Source organism: Prorops nasuta, unplaced genomic scaffold, assembly GCF_024137725.1.
Source record: "Prorops nasuta isolate Cenicafe-Biocafe unplaced genomic scaffold, Cenicafe_Pnas_1.2 PNAS00001, whole genome shotgun sequence".
NCBI lineage: Eukaryota > Metazoa > Arthropoda > Insecta > Hymenoptera > Bethylidae > Prorops > Prorops nasuta.
In genome coordinates, this window is record NW_027116798.1 from 6119512 (window position 1) to 6144037 (window position 24526).

At 30.1% G+C, this 24526-nt stretch overlaps 1 protein-coding gene across 1 annotated transcript in view; it reads left to right on the forward strand.

Moving 5' to 3' along the window:
* The first annotated feature begins 1313 nt into the window (after nt 1-1313).
* LOC136774330 (diacylglycerol kinase theta) overlaps nt 1314-24526 on the forward strand; it is a 2104019-nt gene continuing 2080806 nt past the window's right edge. The window contains exon 1 of the mRNA XM_066728589.1: nt 1314-2085. Coding sequence (XP_066584686.1) covers nt 1950-2085 — 136 coding nt within the window. The 5' untranslated portion in view covers nt 1314-1949. The remainder of the gene's footprint in view (nt 2086-24526) is intronic.

Consider the following 24526-nt stretch of genomic DNA (forward strand, 5'->3'; position numbering starts at 1 on the left):
AAACTACAATTGTTCGTTTAATGCAAGGAACAAATTGTTTTTTTCAAAGAAATGTGTTATTGAATGCAGAAACTTTTAAATAAGCTATTCAATTATTTCATTCGAGTATTTAGTTTCATTAATCGAAACAAATATATGTTTATATATAAGAAATATATTATTTACTAATTTTAGCAAAATTAGTTTTAAGCTAAATAATTGACCTCTTCTATTAAATGAATATTAATTTGAAATTAAGTGAAAAGTAACTATTACCTTGTAATTAAATATTTAACCAAAGAGAAAACACACGTATTTCATTTAATGACACAATGATTTAAAACAAACTCTAATATTCATTTATGTACTTCTAATATTTATTATTTACATATTTTCCTGATACACACACGCAAATAATTTTTTTGTTTGATCTAAATAAATTAATACTGAAATGAATGTAATGTTTTTTTGTTATGAAAATTGCCTTTCAAATAAATCAGTTTATTTCAACCAAATGGACGAAGTTTTCATCTAAATTATATTTTTTTTAATCAATTAAATTCAAAGATTTCTTTATTTAAATTGCATTATATATTTGATTAAACAAAAATATTATAATTTAAATCAATATGTGTTAGCTTTTAATGAAAAATATTACATTCAAACAAACGAAAATTCAAATAAATATATTCATTAAATTCAAACGATTATTTCGCTCAGTGATATGAGAATGCTTGCATAGAAATTTTATTTCACTACAATTTTAATTAGAATATTCGTTGGAGTTAGTATATATTATAATAAAATCATTTTTATGAAAGAATTATATAAAAAAAGAAGTTTGAATAATATTTATTTTAGTAAGATTTGATTTCGTATAGGATTGCAATCCTTTGATAGAAAACATTTCGGAAGGATGTTTTATATATAAACCAATGTATTCGACTTTTTTTTTACGAATAAAGCATATATTTTTGTGTGTGAGGATAGTTATTTATTATTAAATTAATTTTTATTTTTAGAGTTTAAAGGAAGTAGTTACATCCCCTTTACTGTAACATGTTAAATAATTAATTCTTTAATTACAATCTATATCAACAAAATATTATTGATTTGTCTCTCTACAGTGTATAATAAATTTTTCAAATAAAAATATAGCACAAAGTATTTAAATAGAACGATATATATTATATGTTATAGAGAAGAGAGGGCGTGTTTACGAGAGCTGCGCACATTCTCTGAGCATATAACCCCCCCCCCCCCCCCGCCCACTATGTCACCTCCTCATTTGTGAAAGCGAGCTAGGGCAGTAGTAGAGTAAGGGCTGGTAGGGAGCAGATGATTGCGGGATAAATCTGGAAAACACGATAAATAGTAGTATTTTAGCTATACGCAGATTCACAAAAATTAAGAAAGGATAATTTTATATACTTATGATTTGTGATGAATGTGTGTAAATAACAAGGTTAGTGTGATAATGAAAAGGAAAAATAGATAAGGGTAAAATAGATGAGTCACCAATGTTAATAGTGCAGCGACTAGTAGGCGGTACTGATGGGCGATCGAGTGCTCAAATGCGTGATAGTCACAGCATTCATTGGCGACTCGTCAAGACTAGAGTGGCGAAACAAATCGACGAATTCAACAAAATACAAGGGCTGGAAGCTTTAAATATGGTTGGTTACAAAGTGCTAGATCATTATTACCAAATTGTGTATCCCATATTGATATACAGAAAAAATGTTCCGCGTAGTAATAATAATGCGCTTTAAGTACGTTATGCACCGACATTTAGGCATGAAGAACTTACGCAGCTTGCAACAGTTGCAGCAGTGTAATTATGTACGTGTACGACTTCGGGATAAGATAGTGTAGTGCATATAATTAATGCGCTGAACGATGTGTGGTGAGTTTTGTGTATTTTCGCGGTGAAAATCTGGCGTGAACGGTGCCGCGGTGGAAAGGGGAACATGGCGTCGGTCTCAGTAGAGACTCCAGCCGACTGTGGGCATAGCTTCAGTAAGAAATCGTTTCACAAACCGACCTACTGTCATAGCTGCACGGATCTGCTTTGGGGTCTCAGACAGCAGGGGTACATCTGCGAAGGTATAACAGGACTTATACTAATTTGATAAAAATTATATTCCGATCATTATTTTCATTCATCTTTATGTTTTGTTTTTGTGCATTATGGGAAATTGCCTCGATTGTATTCCTCCTAACTTCACTCTGTATTTTCTAGACAATATTTCTATATTACACTAAAAAAAGCACAAAGACAAAAAAATTCAATTTCTCTGACCAAATACATGTAGTAATTTATTTCTCTGTCTATCTCAATATTATTCAATTTTCTTCGTTATCAGCAATTACATTCAGTACGAAATTTATTTGTACACGTCTTTTATTACAAAGAAGCATTTATAAATAATATATAACATCAATTGAATAGAAAAAGATTTTTGAAAACTGAATTTATATATGTACAAGATTGTTCAGATAAAACGAATCAGACCATTGACACAAAATGCTGTTTAACTTCGTAACTAGAAGAGGTAACAATTTGTGCTATAAGACCTTTTCGAAGTGTCTTTTGATTCATATTCAAATAGGTCTATAGCAAAATTTGCTATATCTTCTAGTTACGAAGTTAAACAGCATTTTATGTTTTGCATCATAGTTTGATTCGTTTTATCTAAGCAACGATGTGTATAGAGGGTGTAACGAAACGACCGACTTTTCTCGTAACTGGAGGTTCGGGGTGACAACTCGAGTGCAAGTGTAAAATTTCCTTCGAATCGTCCAAGGGGTTTAAAAGTTATTTCCATTTAAAATACACCCTTTTTCGGTTCTTTTCGAACGACTTTAACTGTGCATAATGGAAAGTGGGGAAAGTAAAAAATAATTCATGAACACCCCGCTAGAATGTAAAAATTATCGATCGCACGCGATAATACCTTTGCTATTTATTTTTTTAATCTGGCTATTAAATTAATTTCACCAATAGCAATATCCTTTTCATTACAATTCCAATTCAATTCAATACAAGTATCATTGATTGAATTGATGGAAAGAGGGAGAAGACGCAATGAAAAGGAAAGTATCAGAAGCTAAGATGTTGCGCGAGCGTACTGATAATGTAATAGACAATGCATGAGGTCATTCTCCTTCTACCACGAAGCTGAAGAGAATGATTCAAAATCAATGCATTGATGATAGAGAGAATTATTCTTACCCATTTAAAGTTCTCCAAGTTCCTTTAGATCGAAGTTTTTGAAAAAGCTTCAAACTGGCTCCTCGATCATTTCCAAAAAGCACACTATCACTGTTTTTACAATTAAACACTCGCGAATCTAAACAAATTAGGTATTAATCTTCGTTTCTTCAAAATACTGGTTAATTTGACACTTTTAAACTGTTTGAAGTAGGCTGATTAAGAGTGGTCGAAACACACACACAAATTATTGATTATTCTTTCTCTTTGTGTCTCTCTTCACAGCCTTACTTCAAACAGTTCAAAAGTGTCAAATTAACTAGTGTTCAGAAGAAACGTAGGTTAATACCTAATTTGTTTAAATTCGTGAGTGTTTAAATGCAAAAACAGTGATAGTGTGCTTTCTGGAAATGATCGAGGAGCCAGTTTGAAGCTTTGTCAAAAACTTCGATCTAAAGGAACTTGAAAAACATTAAATGGGTAAGTTTAATTTTGTCTGTCATCAATGCATTGATTTTAAATCATTCTCTATAGCTTCGTTAGTAAAAAGAGAATGCCCTCATGTATTACCTATTAAACTATCAGTGCGCTCGCGAAATGTCCTACCTTCTGATACTTTTCTTTTCATTGCGTCAAATTGCTCTTTCCATCAATTCAATCAATGATGCTTGTATTGAATTGAACTGGAATTGTTATGAAAAGGATATTGCTATTATTGAAATTAATTTAGTAGCCAGATTAAAAAAATAAATAAGAAATGTATTATCGCGTGCGATCGATAATTTTTATAATCTAGCGGGGTGTTCGTGAATTAATTTTCACTTTCCCCACTTTTCATTGTGCAGTTAAAGTCATTCGAAAAGGACCGAAAAAGGGTGAATTTTAAATGGAAATAACTTTTAAACCCCTTGAACGATTCGAAGGAAATTTTACACGTGCACTTGAGTTGTCACCCCGAACCTCCAGTTATGAGAAAAGGTGGTCGTTTCATTACACCCTGTATATATATATATATATATATATATATATATATATATATATATATATGATTTAAATCCATGGTTATTATATTTTTCTGTAAATATTGTTTTCCATTATAGATTTAAAGATAAAAAAGTATAGTTTTCAGTGTACAAGGGGCACATATTTTTTACACAAAGTCAAAATATATGTTATGCAGAGAGATATTCAGATTTATTGTCAAAGAGAAATTTTTAAATTTGAATATGTATATTATAATTAGAAGAGAAAACTATTGAAGGTTGATAAAAAAACTGCATTACCATTCAATTTGAGATATGTCTCCGGTCTTCTCGGCGTTTTAAACAACTGTGTGTGTTATATAAAAAGGAACATAAGATTTTTATGTTTTTATTTGAAAATAAGTCATACTGCATTTTCTGTGAATTGTATACTTTTAATTGTAGTAACAATTTTTCCCTTGGATTAATAACCCTATTGTTTCTTAGTGAATGTATTAAGTAAAAAAATAATGTTTCAGAAAAGCATTGATGCATATTAAGAGACACGGTAGTGTCTCGACGGCAAGTATACATATATATGAGCAATTCCACCAATTCGGAAACTGATTTACCGACGCACATCCCAGATTTTTTTGATATTCTCAGATCTTGTACCCTTTATTGATAAATGATTCTCTAATTTTTGTCAGAATGTTTTATCCATTATTTACGACGTGGTTATATTGGAAAATTTTTGATTTTAAGTACGTTCTATCTTTTAATTTATTTTCTATACTTTTTCAAATAACTTAATAAATTTTTTTCACGTGATTTCCATGTAAAAAAATCTCACCTTTCCAGTGGAATAATTGCTCTTCTAGTAACATCACTTTATACCGAAGAAATTAGCGTTTAAAGTGTAAAAATCAATTTTTCAGGAAATGCGTATTTTTTTTCGTAAAGTTGAGAAAATTTCACATGGAACCTGTAACTTTCAAAATGGGACTCCTATTAAAACTCGTCAAATCGATGATAATAATAAAATAAAAATAATAATATTAAATAGTTTACCGCAAATATTATGGACTATCTCGATTCTTAGGGACTTTTTTTCCAAGTACGACACTAGAGCCTGCAATATTTATTTGAAATGACTTAATTTTATTACTGTAAGTGCCTGGGTCTTTGCGTAAAAATCAGTATTACGTAGGAGTACCAGTTTAAATTTTTTTAATTGCTGTAATAGCTCCCCCAATGTGTTTTTTCTACTCTGTCTATCATTTTCTATTTTTAAATCAACTTCAAACCTACAAATTTTAAACTTTAAACTTTCAAAACAAGAGTATATTTAGGGTTGGGGGACAAAAAATTTGAGTTGGTACTGCTGCGTAATCTCGACTTTACGCAAAGACACCGGCATATACAGTAATAATATTAAATCATTTTGAATAAATATTACAGGCTCTAGTGTCATACTTGGAAAAAAAGTCCCTAAGAATCGAGATAGTCCATAATACTTGCGGTAAACTATTTATTATTTCTTTTTTTTTTATTATTATTATCGATTTGACGAGTTTTAGTAGGAATCCCATTTTGAAAGTTACAGGTTCCATGTGAAATTTTCTCAACTTTACGAAAAAAAATACGCATTTCCTGAAAAATTGATTTTTATATTTTAAACGCTAATTTCTTCGGCATAAAGTGATGTTACTAGAAAAACAATTATTCCACTGGAAATGTGAGATTTTTTTACATGGAAATCATGTGTGAAAAAAATTTATTAAGTTATTTGAAAAAGTATAGAAAATAAATTAAAAGATAGAACGTACTTAAAATCAAAAATTTTCCAATATAACCACGTCGTAAATAATGGATAAAAAATTCTGAAAAAAATTAGAGAATCATTTAACGATAAAGGGTACAAGATCTGAGAATATCAAAAAAATCTGGGATGTGCGTCGGTAAACCAGTTTCCGAATTGGTGGAATTGCTCATATATAGTCGAACGCTACCCTGTAACTTATACAGTAAGTTTAGTCGTCCCAATTTTGAAATCGACATATCTCTATGAATTATGCATTGTCATGGTTTAACCATAGCATATTTGAAGAAGGTTTTCAAAAAGCTTTCGAGTGAGACCTCGAACATTAAAAATAGTTCACACAATACAGAGATCTCGTACTCTATTGTCTAAATACTTTATACCGAAATATTACGATAATTCTTCAATCCTCGGCCGATGTCTTCGCCTTGAAGTTAGTCGCTTCGACATCATTTTTCTACTGCTGCGCTGCCAACCAATTTTTTATTTTGACAGTTTTCCTCTCTTTAGTGATAATGAGGTTGTATTTAGTGTTATCTCGCTCGAATTTTGATCTGACGAATTGTCAACTGTGTGTATATTTAATTAACCTGACGCAATGAGGTTAGTTTGTGATGAAAAGTGTCAATTTAGCAAATCCACGAAAACCTCCAGTTAATTATAATAAGAGAAACCAATAATCAGATAAGTGTAACATTCTATTTTACAATATAGAATGTAATAAGTTTTGTGGTACTTTGTGAAGTTTCTTTTTCAGATTAAATGAAAATAAAACAGCCCCTTTTTCATTGCAGAGGATAAAACTGACTGGATAACCTGAGATTTATATTCATAACTTTGCTAATGAAAAGTTTACGTTAAACATTAATGTGCATCAATCAGTATCAGGAGTATATTATTAGGTTGAAACTGTTAAGGTATTTGAAAATCATATATGCTATACTTTGTAACGTGACGAAATCCAGACGGGATTTTGGTCACGTTAAGAATCTTGAATTCTCGCGCCTAGCGCTCGATTGGTCATATCGCGAGAGCTTTCGAGCCAACTATAGCGCCGTCGCAAGCACGCGGCGAGAAAGGATCTACCTAGAAAACCGGCAAAAGGAACAGACATAGGCGCGAGACACTGCCTTTAAAACCGCCGAAGGACTAATATTTCGTAACCGTGTCTGTTTTGTCCTATGCGAATATTCGAATTAACGTTTTACCTAACGTTTAACATAAGAAAGATTTCACATTGATTGGTTGATGAGGACAACTTCTCTAAGCGCCAATCGTATTACAAGCGTAAGCTCAGAACCCGACGATAGGCGAAAGCCGCCGAAAAGCGACGAAATAAGAACGAATCGATTTTGAGGCATTCGGCTCTCGATCGATCAACGGAAGAGAGTTAATTTTTGTAAAGTCGGAGATCGTCAATGCGAGTGAAACAACGATTCTCTCGACTAATAAGCATCGCGACATTATAAAGTTAAATCATTTAATTATTATTGTGTAATAAAAATGAAGTTGTCATTTATTAAGATAAATAAAATTAGGAAAGAAATTTTGTTTCCCCAATTATTGTACATGTATTAATTGCAACATAATACCGTGTCGATAAAATTCAAATCAAGTAGGGTTTTCATAAGATCTTAACTTCTACTACAAATATATCCAACTAAAAATAGATCGGTCTGTTAAAAAAATTTAAGATGATATAACCTTTATATTTGTATCAACACGTATCTCAAACTTAAAATGGTGTAGCCATCTGATATTTGTTTAAAAATACTCTGACAAATAAAAATGGTTGATAGAAATGAAGATATCAGTTTGTTTCAACAAAATTTTTACTCACGGGTGGCGGAGCAAAACTTTTGCTACTACAAGAAAATATAGTTTATATTATATAAAATATTATAGTTAAAAGAACAAAAAGGATATTTAATTTAAGAATCTTTAACTTAAAGTAAATATACCAAGTCTTTTCTTAAATTTATTCTCAATTCAACCAAAATAGCGTTAGTTTAAATCAAATTATTAATAAATTAAATTAAAGAATTTATAATTATAAGAAAGTATTTATTTAGTTAAATAACATAAGTTTTTAATAAACTTTCCATTTAACCCATTAACGCCCAAAACGGCAAGAATCAAAGGTTTACTTTGCGATCAGATTTAAAATGCTAAATCTTGTTGCACATATCGCAAAATACCTTTACTTATGTTTTCGAGGTCGCTCTACAAGATGGTATAATTTAAATTATGATTTGGTTGCGTGAAAAAAAGATATAGTGACTTTTTCCTCAAAAAGTGCTAAAAATTTTGCGACAAAAATTTTAAAAGTTAAATTTTCTACTAAAATTTGATGTTCCTCTTCATTAAAAATGGGCACAAGTTGGCACAAACATTCCAAAGTTTCAAAATATCGTCCGTAGGAAATGAAAAATTCTTGATGGTCGAAGCAAAATGGTGGCAAACACGATTTTTTGTTACAAAATTTCACAAGCTTTTTTCTCATCAATTACGAACTTTATTGAAAATTTCCCAAGGATAAAAATGTCTTATAATTAATTGAAGAATATTCTAAATTTTTTTCAAATTTTTTATTAACAATTTTTTAAATTTCAGTCTTGTAATATTAGGAAAAATAAAAAATTGTTTATAAAAAATTTGAAAAAAATTTAGAATATTCTTCAAATAATTATAAGACATTTTTATCCTTGGGAAATTTTCAACAAAGTTAATAATTTTTTAGAAAAAAATATTAATCTCGTTTACAAGCTGAAATTGGAATATTTTAGCATTTTTTAGGGTCACAAGTCATTGATATTTAGTAGGTTACTTATCTTATACCCACATTTTTCCTATTTTCAATACTCTTTCTTAATGTTTGTTAGGAAAGCATGTTTTGCAAACATATGCGTTGCATCCTTTACAGAATTTGTATGTTTTTATGGGACATGATGAGCATTTGCTCTGCTTTTCTACACGTTTGGATACATGAGTTTGTGTAATTTCTTTTTCGGGATTTGCTAAATAATGCTTAGCAATATCTAACGCAAACTCTTTTGTAGACTTTTTATTCCCGGTACTAGCAGTATTATATATAACAACCGAGTTCGTAATAGATGCCTGAATCAAACGTGTAAAAACTACCCATGTGTCCATTTTTTACTTCTGATGCTAGGCAATAAATTATTACAGTGAGCATCATGAGTATCAACTCCTCCCATATATTTGTTATAAATATGAAAAGCGTGTGGAAATTGGATTTCTTTCTTTTCATGTTCTTTAGAACTATAACGCTTTATTGGAAGAGTTGGATTTACACCTGCCGCCGTAGATGCTATGGACACCGGCTTTGAATCCATTACAGTGATGTAATTTATTTGACTATTTTTGTCATTTTTAACAGCAAATGTTCCTCTCTCTGCCTTCTTACATATTTCGTTTTTAATTTTAACTCTATCATTCCTAATAGTACCTGTGGCTCGTAATCCTATATTTCGTAAGTGTAAAATCAAATCAAAACTTGTGAAATAATTATCAAAATAGACATGGTAAAGATTTATCTTTCGAGGAGTTGTATTATGCAGGAAATCTTTTAGTAAATTCATTACTACTCTGCTACCTAATGCACATTTCATCAGCACATTCGTTTCTATTTGATTCTTACCACAGTACAAATCCCAACCTAAGAGATAACTATTACTAGTACACAGTCCCCACATTTTTAATCCAAATCTTATTGGTTTTCCTCTAATAAATTGTTTCAAGCTCGTTTTGGCATATGATTTTATCATCATTTCATCAATTGACATTGCAGTTTGGAAATATCCAAATTGAAGAATGTTTTTTTGGAATAAGTTTATCAAAGAACGTACTCGCCATCCTTTATCATTTGGATTATTGTTTGATGCTTTAGAATATTTTATATGAGCTTTTATACTTTCGAATCGATTACGAGACATTACTGACGAAACGACGTTAGCAGACAAAAAGGGATCAGTTGACCAATAGTCGCGCTGTGATTTTCTTTTGTTAAAGCTTGAAAAAATTAAAATTCCTATAAATATATCTAAATCAGATCGAGAAAGTTCAAAATTATTTTCCTTTGTTGCTGCACTAATATAATTTTTGATTTCATCAGAAAAAAAGGATTCGAATAATTGAACTGGTGTACTTTGCACAATCATTTTTTTCTGGCTGTCAGATAACAGTGTCTCATTTTCAATTTGATCTTTAGAATTTTTTTCACCGTCAACCCAGTTATACTCATGTTCTGCTTCTAATTTAGTTAAATTTGGAGAATAACCCTGGTATACTTTTTTATATGACGTACAAGGAAAATCATTATAATTTTCATCGTCTGAACCAGAATCATTATCGCCAGAATAATTAGGATCGGGAATCAAAATTATTTGACTAGATTCTTCATGTGAACTATCATCATCAGATTCAATTTCTGACATTCGAACTTGTCGTTTTCTCTTCGACATTTTTCAATGATCAAATATTTAAGAATATAAAAACTTTAGATAAAGACTATATAAAACGTTACATGTGAAGTAAGAAAAATAATTGATATAAAAAAAGAAATATAATAAAGAATGAAGAAAAACTTATAGTAGACCGTTGATGATAGATTTCACTTCAATCAAAAAAAGTAAGCGCTAAAAATGTATTGCATACCGTCAGTGAATCTTTTTAAAGCTTTAAGTATTGTGCAGCTCTTATAAGAGAAGTCTGTTCACCTTATTAATATGAAATTCATTTTTTCTAAAAAACTATTAACTTTATTGAAAATTTCCCAAGGATAAAAATGTCTTATATTTAACTGAAGAATATTCCAAATTTTTTTCAAATTTTTTATAAACAATTTTATATTTTTTCTAATATTACAAGACTGAAATTTAAAAAATTGTTGATAAAAAATTTGAAAAAATTTTAGAATATTCTTCAATTAATTATAAGACATTTTTATCCTTGGGAAATTTTCAATAAAGTTCGTAATTGATGAGAAAAAAGCTTGTGAAATTTTGTAACAAAAAATCGTGTTTGCCACCATTTTGCTTCGACCATCAAGAATTTTTCATTTCCTACGGACGATATTTTGAAACTTTGGAATGTTTGTGCCAAATTGTGCCCATTTTTAATGAAGAGGAACATCAAATTTTAGTAGAAAATTTAACTTTTAAAATTTTTGTCGCAAAATTTTTAGCACTTTTTGAGGAAAAAGTCATTATATCTTTTTTTCACGCAACCAAATCATAATTTAAATTATACCATCTTGTAGAGCGACCTCGAAAACATAAGTAAAGGTATTTTGCGATATGTGCAACAAGATTTAGCACTTTAAATCTGATCGCAAAGTAAACCTTTGATTCTTGCCGTTTTGGCGTTAATGGGTTAATTAAAAAGCCTATAAAATATTTAATATAAATTCCATATTTCTTAAAATAACCAGTAATTGTTGGTTCTATAATTTGCAGATATAATTTTACTGCAACAAAAGTATTACCAGTGCTGACACATATGTTAAACCAACACATACAATACCTTTCGTTTTCTAATACTATGCTTTACTCATTCATATGTTTGAGGACTGTAACATTAAATGATGGGAATGAACGAATGCATTATTTATATAAATACATAACACCATCAGTTTTTAAATATAGACCTGAAACTCCTGAAAGAATTCGTATTAATAATGATGTGATGAAACTGCTGACGCTGTTTCTAGAAATTTTTTATATTTTATAAAGTAAAAGTTCATTAATACAGTGTGATTCACGTAAGACGCCCCAGAGCAGAAATACAAAAAGACTTGTATCTCTTTAATTGCAAGAGATATTTAATTTTTGTATAGGACCTTTTTAAAACCTCTTGTTATTTGTTTTCAAAGAGGTTGTACGATAAAATTGAATATCCTTTAAAGTTACAGAGATACGTTTCTTGTTGTATCTATGTCCTTGATGACTTACGTGAAACACCCTATATGCAGGGTGTAACAGCATGGATGCATATAATTTTAATCACATATTCTTAAGGATAAACTAAGTTGAAAAGTCATGTACTATTAATATCGTAAAACCATCATTGCTGAGATATATCAATCTTAAACCGATAAATAAGGGCTTTCATTCAACGGAAAAATGACTTTACTCTCACTTTCGTTGACACTTTCCTTTGGATAAACAACAGAAGCTCCGTACTTACCACTTATTCGTAAAGCTTCACGCATACTTGTGAATTATACCAATTATAAACATTATCTCCTGATATCCTATATTCTTGATCCAGGTGTTACATGAAATCTTTCTGCATATTTTTAAGAAGATCCTCGAAAGCGCCTATTAAGTTAAAAATTTTGGAGAGCAATACGGTGTTATTTGTGGATTAATTTTGAAGTCGTTTTATTTTTTCGGTGAGGCGTGCCATATGATGTGCTATATCTAATAAGGTAGTCGAGATATAAGTATTAATTTAAAAAAGCGATTATAAGAAATTTTATTTTTTTCGGTTTTCAAAAATCTTATGGTTTTATCTGATAGAACAGTTTGTTGCTTCATTGGATGAACAACATGAATCAAAAATAAATTCTCAAGTAAGGCCATAGATTTCTTTGGAAATTTTAACCAAAGTGGAAAACATGAGGTATTTCTTCAAGAATAAATAAGCCTTTCTTTATTTTTCGAAAGGACAAACCAAAAAATTACGAAACTTACAGCGTTCAATTATGCGGCGCTCCTGAATATATGTTATATCTTTGTTAATATTTTGAATATCGGTTTAAAATTTATACACCATATTCTCATGTTGGTATACTATTGAAATATGAAAAACAAATTTTTTTCGAATTGAACAACTAGACTGCTACCTTAATATATTCATTTTGTTATTATAATAGAAAGCAACATAAAATATTTAATTGGCATCATCTTTTGTTGCTTTCTTTTATAATAACAAAATGGATATATTAAGAACTCACTTCATTCAAATCTAGAGTGATATAGACTATTTGAAGAAATAATTCCACCCTATGCCGAGATAGGAAAAACTGTCAATAATGATATCGAAACTATTAATGGTTAACATGATGCCTGTCGCATTTTGGTGATGTTTTTCTAAATCAACTTATACCAACTTCTAAACAGGTATAAAAATGCTCAAAGAATATCCTCACTGGAAGCCGACGGAACAAGGTTTTAGGTACAAATAAAGTTTAATGTAGGTATTTAAAAAATGCAAAAATTTGATCATATGTTCAGGGGTCAAATGTTATGGAATTTGATGTATTTTTTTAGGTTGATTTTTTCTTTTCAGAGGAAACATTTTTACATTAATTAAATCCTCAATATAAAAATTTTTAGATTTTCGGGCCACCCTAATGATTATACGATAGAAGATATGAAAAAGGTTCCAGAAAGTTGAGGAAAAAATAAATGTGCTGGAAAAAAATAGTTTCGCGGATTTATGGAACGAAATGCAGCACAATTAAGCTTAAGAAGACCAGAAACGATAAATCTTTCTATAGCTACAAGCTTCAATAAGAAATATGTAAAAGATTTTTTTGACAATTTAAGAGAAGTAAGACTGAATATATCTTATGAACCCTAAAATATATACATATAACTGTGATGAATCCGGATGTACTAGGGTACAAAAATGTCCCAAAGTAATTGCTGATAAGCATTCGCGTCAAATTAGTCAAGCAACATTAGCCGAGAGGAAATCTTGTGACTGTATATATTGCTGTAATTGATACTGTAAAAAAGGCGACAAGTACATAAACCGTCTAAGATAAAAAATATAGTAAAATTATCCAATTAAAAAAAGTAGTGAAATCCAAATAATAGGCAAGTATATTTTTTTACCTCAGCAAAAGTTAAAATTTCGAAAAAAAAGGAACAAAAAAGCTACTTGCTGGGTCCGTATTATCCATGCACAGTGGGAAATTGAACCGTATATTGTTTGGATAACTTCACTCTGTATTTTAACATGAAGTTTGCTACACTACGCTATACCTGAACCACACACGGTTCATTTCCCACTGTTCATGGACATTACGAGCCCGGCAAGTGACTTTTTTGTTCCTTTTTTTTTCAAAAATTAAACTTTTGCTAAGGTAATTAAATATACTTGCCTCATATTTGGATTTCACCGCTATTTTTAATTGTATAAATTTACTATATTATTTATGCTAGATGGATTATGTACTTGCCGCCTTTTTTTACAGGCGAAGTCTGTTTTTTGGGGGATTTCATAACGTTTTGTAAGAGTATAATATTTAAAAAATTAAATTATTCTTTTAAATTCTACCGAGTTTAAAGAAATTTTCCACACTTCTCATGTTTTGTAACAGCAGTGCTTAACTAATAAAAATATGTACAGGGTGTCCCACGAACGATGGCCTTGCCAATACCATCGGATAGGGGACCAAAATCTGAGTAAAAAATTTGTAAAAACTTTTTTCCTAGCACCCTTGGTTAAAAAGTTATTTGCAATTAAAGATTATCGATTAAAATAGTCTTTCTTAAAGAGGAAGATTGTTTTGGTCGCATTTTAAGGCCAAAAATGCTAAGAGATTCTGTGAATTAGAATACTAAGAAAAACACAATGCCAAACATCTACTTGAACTTATTGGAGTGGTTGAAGGCCGATCGACAGTTTTGAGTGCGAGCGCCGTAAAAACAATCAAAACATAAACACACCATTACAATAGTCTCAAGTGGATGTTTGGCTTTGTTTTTTTCTTAGTATTTTAATTCACAGAATCTTGGCATTTCTGGTGTTACAATGCGATCAAAACAATCAAACAATCTTCCTTTTTAAGAAAGGCTACTGTCATCGATAATCTTTAATTGCAAATATATATAAGTTTTTAACCAAAAGTGCTAGGAAGAAAATTTTTAGAACTTTTTTACTTAGAATTTTATACCCTACTCGATGGTTTGGTCATGGCCATTGTTCGTGGGACACCCTGTATATTAATATTGAAAAAATATCACAGTCAACACATTGAATTTATTGATATTTGTAATGCAGTTTGCATTAATGAACTTTATAATTAATGCCCAGGCTACTTTTTTAATGTTTTCAGTTTCACTATAATAAAAATTTAATTAAATTTTTCATAATCAATAAACATACTTTCAACATATAAAAATAATTAAGTAAAATGCATGTTTTAATTAATTTACATTTTTTCAAGAAATAATATGTAAATATTTGTTGCATTACGAGGCCAATTCGTATTGGTAATCTTTTCATCATCTACAACTATCCAAGAAGAACCACTATGATGTAAAATAGAAATGTAGTATCCTTCGTCAAAACTTGTACCATTATGAAAGATTGCGCTAAGAATTTTATAAGCATTATCATTAATGCGCAATTTTGTAGTTGGAATACTTTTAATTCCACATTGCTGAATTTTTGTAAATTGATCATTTACTTGTTTAAAAAGTACCAGCTGAATAATAAGCACCTTACTTGTCGTGATTATTTCAACTTTTTTAAACTATTCCGTGCCATTACAAAGTTGACAAGGTAATTTTTGTTTAATCCATATTGAATAATTTTGTTTTATTAATTCAGTCAGATCATATGACTTTTTAGATTTTTCGGGAATATTAAGTAAAATAGAAAAGTTCGAAGAATGATGCAGTTTTGTTTTATCACATGTAACACACCATGAAGTTGTAGTAAAGTTATTTTCTACTATTGACTTCATAAAATGAAATTTGCTGCAAATATCTGTAATAAATTTACCAGCATCTTGTTTAAGATTATTCAGATACGTATTTCCTAAGCATTGCCTAACTTCATCAAAGGTAATAATACTTTTGTTAGTCTGATAGACATTTATAAAACGTCTTATAACATCCTTATCATCCAAACTAAACATGACACTTCTGATTGAAGAACAATATAGCATACATTGCATAGTAGCATTTGCATAAGAATAAATTTTATTATTATTTAAAATGTCTCTAACATTCCACACTAAATTCTTAGGAATTTCACTTTCAATTATTTGACATTCTTGAATATTCTTTGGAATCATCCACATAGTATCAAGCATTTTTCTAGTATTTCCTTCAAAAATACTTATATTCTTTAATTCAGGTCTAAACTGTTTTCGAAGCCTTTTGTACTCTATTATGGCTAATTTACTAGCTTTCACAGAAGCTGGATCATAATTATTAATGTGCAGTCCTTCTAATGTTGTTACTCGTGAAAGAGCAGCGTATGCTTGACCACAAGTAAAGATAGAGTTATCTACATCTACAACTGCAGTTTGTAAACTTAGCCCTTGACTTTTATGTACTGTCATGCCATAACTGAGACATATAGGAAATTGCTTTCTTATAACGTAAACTCTATCCATTACCTCAAATTTTACACTTACACGTTCAATCATATACTCTACTCCGGTGGACAATATGATTTGTACTTTTTCAATATCATCCTTATTATCAACGGATCGCGTTACTGATTTAACCGTAGCTATCGTTCCATTCACAAGACCTAACGTAATGGCAAGATTTTTTCTTAACATTATACGAGCTCCCAATTTAAGTCGTATTATTCTGGATAATCCAGCTGTTCGAGAACTGTCTTCATCCTCAGAATTTAATACTTGTAACACTTTTTTCTTTAAATACATTGGACAATATGTTGCATCATGAGCAATCAGTTGTATTTCGTCAGTCATCAGTCTGTCTAACATTGCTTCATTCAAAGTATCGCACTGACTACAGGTTGGTAGTAAACAAACAGTATCAGAGGATAAAACAGAAATGAAATCGCATAATTCTTGCATTCGATCTTCAATTTTAATACTTTTGAAATTTATCTTTTTTGAAAGTAAAATCTGAATATCCGAATTTTGTACAATACCTATTCTAATTCTCGATCAAATATCTTTATAAGTATTGTCGGTTTTTTGTCGCATATAATTGTCAATTCGTCATAGGAAAATAAATTTGTCCATAAATCATATGAACCTAAAGTGCCTAGGTAGTTTTTAATTTCAGTATTTGATAACTTTATAAAAGGTTGTTTATCACGTACAGGTGGCAATTGTAACAAATCTCCAAAGAATAATATGTGTTTTCCTCCAAACCAGCTATTATCTAAATCTTTGTTATTGAAGATTTCCACTAATCTAAGATGTATATACATTAGCGTTATATTTGAAATCATAGATATTTCATCAATGATTATTAATGTAACATTTTTAAGTTCTTCCCGAATAATTTTAATTGCTACATCTGATAAATCTCTATATTTAGCTGTACGTCAATGTTCAACTGGCAGTTGAAATACTCTGTGAATCTTTAGACCATCAATGTTAAAAGCTACTATTCCCGTAGGAGCACTTACAATGACATCTTTTTTCATGGTTTTTTTATCCAACATCTTATAGTTTTTATCAAGAAACTTTTACCCGTACCACTTTCACCACTAACGTACAGTCTAAGAATTTCATGATCGGTAGAAACAGCTTTTGTCACTTTATCAAAAACTCTTTTTTGATCGGAGTTCAACTCTGATATCATTTGTGAAACATCTAAATTCTCGTACTTATTTTGTACATCTTGAAAGTCTTTCATTGCGCCTTCTACTTTTATAGGTACACATTCTAATGTCAAATCATTTGAATATTTATCATCTTCATTACTTTCTTCAATATTTTTATTAATTAGTTCTTTCATGTAATGCATTCCTTTTTGAATGTCTAAAATACGTTCAGATATTTTAGTCCGTCCATAAGTTCTGACTGTACTGACACGAATGCTTCTGCGTATGTATCGCATCAACATTTCAATTCATCAGTATTTCGCCAAGGTTTAAACAATAATAGTAATGCATAGAAATATGCTTCTGGTTGCGTTTGTATATTATAATGATAATGATTAACTAAGCAACCAATTGAACGTTTTGTCAGATATAAATTATTTTTTGTTTTGAAATGCTCCACTTTTCTAATAGGTTCCTGTTTCACAGTATCCCATAAAAAACAAGCTTCGCTTGTAAAGAAAGAACGGCAAGTACATAAGTCGTATTTAGCATAATTAATATAGTAATATATACTATTTTAACCCTTCTTTGCATGATTTTTTTTTAATCAGGGTGATGTAATTAATGCTCTAGATTAAAGGAAAAATATTTTTAAAAATCTTGGTGTAAAAAAAAATGTATTATGTAAAAAACAATATGATGGAAATTTACATCATCATGCATTGTCAAATATTTAGCTCAGTACTAAATAAATAAAAAAATATTCTTTACTAAATCTTCTTTATTCTGTATGATAATTTAAAAAACAATTATTATTTTTATTTAAGCACAAATTGACGCCATATTTATTACATGAAATTGTGGAATAGCCTTTATATTTGGGAAATTTGCACCGGAGTGACCCACCTACTTTTGGCCAATGTTCAGCACCATCTGTTCTTATGTCTTTTGGAGGTGGTGGAGCTGGAGAACCTTTTCTTTTTTTTTATTATAATTTTTCTTCTAGTACACTGGTATTAGGACGCCCTCTTTTAGCTTCTCTGGTGGTTCCTCTGTTGCATATCACAAAGGCCAATTCATTTCTGAATTGGCCCATTGTAAGCAGACTCTTTTTAGGTTCACCTCTTTCTTGAGCATTTTTTTTATAAACAATCCAAGAGTTTATAACAGCTAGATCAAATAAATGAAAAAAAACGCAAATACCACCTTTTAGACCTCATTTTCATATGATTTCTGCCCAAAAAGCTATCCATGAGATCTACTCCTCCCATATGTTTATTGTACTCTTGGACAATAAACGGGCAAGTAATATCAATTTTTGCTTTTGTTATCCTGTCAAATCTATTGACTTTAGTTACAGGCAATGCTCCAGAATAAGAAGATAACAGGGTTACAATCTTATTATCCTTCCAAGCCACACAACTCAAATCTATACCATCATACACAGACACTCTTTCCTCAAAACTACCTCTGGGCACAGATTTTTTCAAGAAATTTTTCTTCTCTGGAAGTTTATTCTTTGGTATCCTGTTTTGTTGCACAGTTCCCACTGTGTAAATTCCTGATTTAGCTAAAAAAACTACCAATGGCAAAGAAGTATAAAAATTGTCAAATTATATGATGTGGTTTTGCTTTCTTGGCACGCCTCGAAGCAAACGAACTACAACATTTCCTATTGCACCAAGATCTGGTTCATCTCGGAGTTTCTCCATATTCTCTTGTCCAGAATATACTTCAAAATTGTGGGCATATCCCATCAAATCATAGAGAACATATAATTTAAAGCCCCATTTATGGGGTTTCTTAGGCAGATACTGTTTTAAAAAATGCCCTATTTTGATAGAACACATCTGTCCATCCACAGAAAGTCTTTGATTCATTGGCACTGTGGCAAATCTCTCATTGAAATGCTTGATAACAGGGCGGATTTTATAAAGCCTGTCATGTTCTGGATGACTTACAGGTTTGTCAAGATCATTGTTATTAAAATGTAATGATAACTTTATTTTCTCAAACTTGTTCAGTGGCATTGTTGAAAAAATGGGCTCATATCCAAACTTTGGCGACCAGTATGATCTTGTGCTAGGAAATTTGATTACTGACATGTATAATAATATACCAAAGAACTTATACAAATCATGTTCTGTAAATTTTATAGATGAACTGGGATTACGCTGTATTATATATAAATTTGTCTCCTCTACTAATGTTTTGATAAAATCTTCAGTGATAAAATGGTTAAAACATTGATATGGAGTTTCTAGGTGTGATAGACTACCTGAAGCAGTAGAACTTCCCAAGAAAGTAATTTTATCTGTGTCATACACCAGATTCCTTTTTTTCCAAATCAAGCTTCTTTTGTCAAATGCAAAACTGGATGAATACTGCAAATTGGATGAAGTTGATGGGTAAGAAGACTGAGGGGGTTCTTGATCTTCTGGTTCTACAAGAGGAGGATCAGTGTCAGCAGTTTCATCCACATCATCCACATCATCATCATCATCATCATCATGGTACCCGGCCCTAGGTCCTATAAAATTTTTTAAGAGGAGTATACTTTCTACCTCTTTTTTGAATATGACTGATGCGGGACGCTATTCGCGCAAGCGCACAATAAAATTGAATGAGCTCCATGGGAAAGAGGCAATATTGTGTAAAGGGTTATGGCAAATGTCAAATTACAAAATCAGATAAGTATTATTTTTAAATATTAAGATAATACTTATTTAATTTAAAGAAGCTGATTCTTTGCTTTATGTGTGTTACAGATTGCTGTTATAAAACTATTTGCAGTCGAATACAAGAAATCTCAGACTACCAAGATAGAGTAATCGGTGAATAGCTTTTGGAGTGGTCCTTTGAACAAATTTGCAAGCGAATCATTTGGGAGGAAATAACGTGCAAGATTCAGCAATTCATTGGAAGGAAGACTATAATTTCTCTCACCAAATTCTCTACAATACATCCATGTGAGATAAGGCTTCTTGTTTCTTATCAAACAGTAATTTTAACATTTCAATATAAACGTTGTGCATTGCTTTATGTTATTTTCTCTTTGCATATTTAATATTTATTTAATTTAAAAAAACTGATTCTTTGCTCCATGTGTGTTATAGATCTGCTTGTTGAAACTGGTTCTTCAAAGTAATACAAGAAATCTCAGACTGTACCAAGATATATTAATCAATGGATAGCTTTTGGAGTGGTCTTTTGAACAAATTTGCAAGCGAATCATTTCGGAGGAAATAACGTGCAAGATTCAGCAGTTTGTTGGAAGAAAGACTGTTTCCTCTCATCAAACTATCCAGAATACATCCATGTCAGATAACGCTTTTTGTTTCTTATTAAACAGTAATTTTAACATTTCAATATAAACGTTATGCAATGCTTTGTGTTATTTTCTCTTTGAATATTTAATATTTATTTAATTTAAAGAAGCTGATTCTTTGCTCTATGTGTGTTACAGATCTGCTTTTTGAAATTGGTTCTACAGAGGAATACAAGAAATCTCAGAATGTACCAAGATATAGTAATCGGTGGATAACTTTTGGAGTGGTTCAATTATTTAAAATTAATAATTGAATCATATTGGAGGAAATAGCTTGCAAGATTTAGCAATTCGTCGGAAGGTAGCCTGGTCTCTCCCGTCAAACTCTCTAGAATACATCCATATGAAATAATGCTTCTTGTTTCTTATCAAATTGAAATTTTTACATTTTTACTTGGTTTCTTTTTTAAAATTAACCATTTCGAAATTTAATGTTTGGAGTATTATATGTACTGTCGATAATTCTTAAGTAATTTGCATATTGTTATTTGCCATATTCGAAATGTTATTAAATATGTCATAATTTCTCAGCTTGCACGTAGAATTCTTTGAGCGTAGCTATCGTATTTCATTTTAGTGCTGTAAAAATTAATTTTTTGCTAAAACTTTTATGTATTATAAAGCATTTGGATTTTCCTGAAAAATCTCAGTTTTACTTATCAAAATGGAATACAAAAAGAATTCTTTGTACAATAACTGCAAAGGTTGCGATTGCTTTTAGCACATTATTAGTTCTAATGATAATTGAGGTATTCTGTTTTATATAGTATCTATTGTCTTCGAATTTACCAAAGAATTATATTGATAGGTTTTAAAAGAGAACACAAACTATGGTAGAGCATTTTTTTTATTCAACTTCTTCATTGTAAAATTTACACAAATTAATAAACATACATGCAATATATATTTATGTATTTAGTAGAATAAAAAATTTTATTTGTTAAAGATTTAATACAAGAGTATTATTTTTTAAACTATTATGTAATTTATTTGTATTTTGATTAAGTTCTAAATAAAGGCGATCATTTAATACTTTCTATCATAATTATCAATTCCTTTTTTGTTTCTATAGATTTCTAAAAAATCTCATCTCCTTATAATATATTTAATTTTTGTATTTCTGGTAAGGATTCTAACAATTTTGAAATTCCTCTTCTACTTCTTCCGATATAAGCGTTCAAATAATAAAATATTTTTGTGTTTGAAGTCATTTTATTCGTATGTTCAAACGTCAATTTCTCTCTTGCTCATTATGCAGGATTCACGCTTGGCTAAATATATTTTATAGGAAAATTGTAGAAAATATTTTAAAGAAAAGTAGAAAAGCTGTGTAATTTGTAACAAATAATTAACATAAACTTGCTACTCTCCTCAATCATAAGGAAATGATTATGATTGAGCAAACTGTTTTAAAATTAAATGTGATGCGATTTTTTAATGCGCACTGCATTTTAATTGCAGATGAAGCATAGAAAAATGAAATAATTTCATCAGAACGCAGTTACATTGCGAAAAATATCTTTTGAGTCTCTTATTTCTTAATTAAAAATTATTCGAAAATCCAAACATTTTACGATACTTTTTCCAAAAGAGAGAGAGAGAAATGAAAGCCTATAAACATACATCTGTTTATTTGTATAAAAATGAATGAAAATCATGTTACCGTTCTTTCAAGAATCTTAGTAGTTCAGTCAAGTAAAAAAATATATTTCACAAATGTTTAATTTATAAAAATAGAAGTTTCACGCATCAATTTAAAAAAATCATTATATTGTATTTTTAAATGACAGAGATATCCACGCTTTTATTAAAATATGCCTATGTTTAATCATAATTTGAATAAGCTATTCAAGAGTTAATAAAAACAAAGAAGGTATATTATAAAAGATTAGTAGAACATTTTTATTGTTTTTATTTAAAACTGCATCAAAATACAACAAAAGATAGAATACAAAAGACATACACACATTCATAGCTCTTTTCCTATAAAAAAAACTTAACATTTCTATATTAATCTGCCACTAGGCGCGTGTTATTTTTACGTAAATAAGTGCGTGAGGTGTCACGGACACCCCGTTTGTTTTACGTTATTTAATTGCTTGGAAAATTCGACGCCAATGGACTCAGCAAAACAGAATATCTCATTTATCATTACGACTAATGTACTAAAAGCAATCAAATCAGTCACAGCGCAAAGAATTCTTTAATTGTTTAATTTTGAGTAATAAAACTAAGTTCTTTCTGAAAATCCAAATGCTTTATAATAAATGAAGGATTTAGTAAATAATTAATTTTTACAGCACTAAAATGAAATACGATAGCTACGCTCAAAGAATTCTACGTGCAAGCTGAGAAATTATGATATATTTAATAACATTTCGAATATGGAAAATAACAATATGCAAATTACTTAAGAATTATCGACAGTACATATAATACTCCAAACATTAAATTTCGAAATGGTTAAATTGAAAAAAGAAACCAAGTAAAAATGTAAAAATTTCAATTTGATAAGAAACAAGAAGCATTATTTCATATGGATGTATTCTAGAGAGTTTGACGGGAGAGACCAGGCTACCTTCCGACGAATTGCTAAATCTTGCAAGCTATTTCCTCCAATATGATTCAATTATTAATTTTAAATAATTGAACCACTCCAAAAGCTATCCACCGATTACTACATCTTGGTACATTCTGAGATTTCTTGTATTCCTCAGTAGAACCAGTTTCAAAAAGCAGATCTGTAACACACATAGAGCAAAGAATCAGCTTCTTTAAATTAAATAAATATTAAATATTCAAAGAGAAAATAACACAAAGTATTGCATAACGTTTATATTGAAATGTTAAAATTACTGTTTGATAAGAAACAAAAAGCCTTATCTGACATGGATGTATTCTGGAGAGTTTGATGAGAGGAAACAGTCTTTCTTCCAACAAACTGCTGAATCTTGCACGTTATTTCCTCCGAAATGATTCGCTTGCAAATTTGTTCAAAAGACCACTCCAAAAGCTATCCATTGATTAATATATCTTGGTACAGTCTGAGATTTCTTGTATTATTCTGAAGAACCAGTTTCAACAGGCAGATCTATAACACACATGGAGCAAAGAATCAGTTTCTTTAAATTAAATAAATATTAAATATGCAAAGAGAAAATAACATAAAGCAATGCACAACGTTTATATTGAAATGTTAAAATTACTGTTTGATAAGAAACAAGAAGCCTTATCTCACATGGATGTATTGTAGAGAATTTGGTGAGAGAAATTATAGTCTTCCTTCCAATGAATTGCTGAATCTTGCACGTTATTTCCTCCCAAATGATTCGCTTGCAAATTTGTTCAAAGGACCACTCCAAAAGCTATTCACCGATTACTCTATCTTGGTAGTCTGAGATTTCTTGTATTCGACTGCAAATAGACTTTTACAACAGCAATCTGTAACACACATAAAGCAAAGAATCAGCTTCTTTAAATTAAATAAGTATTATCTTAATATTTAAAAATAATACTTATCTGATTTTGTAATTTGACATTTGCCATAACCCTTTACACAATATTGCCTCTTTCCCATGGAGCTCATTCAATTTTATTGTGCGCTTGCGCGAATAGCGTCCCGCATCAGTCATATTCATAAAAGAGGTAGAAAGTATACTCCAATTAAAAAATTTTATAGGATCTAGGACCGGGTACCATCATCA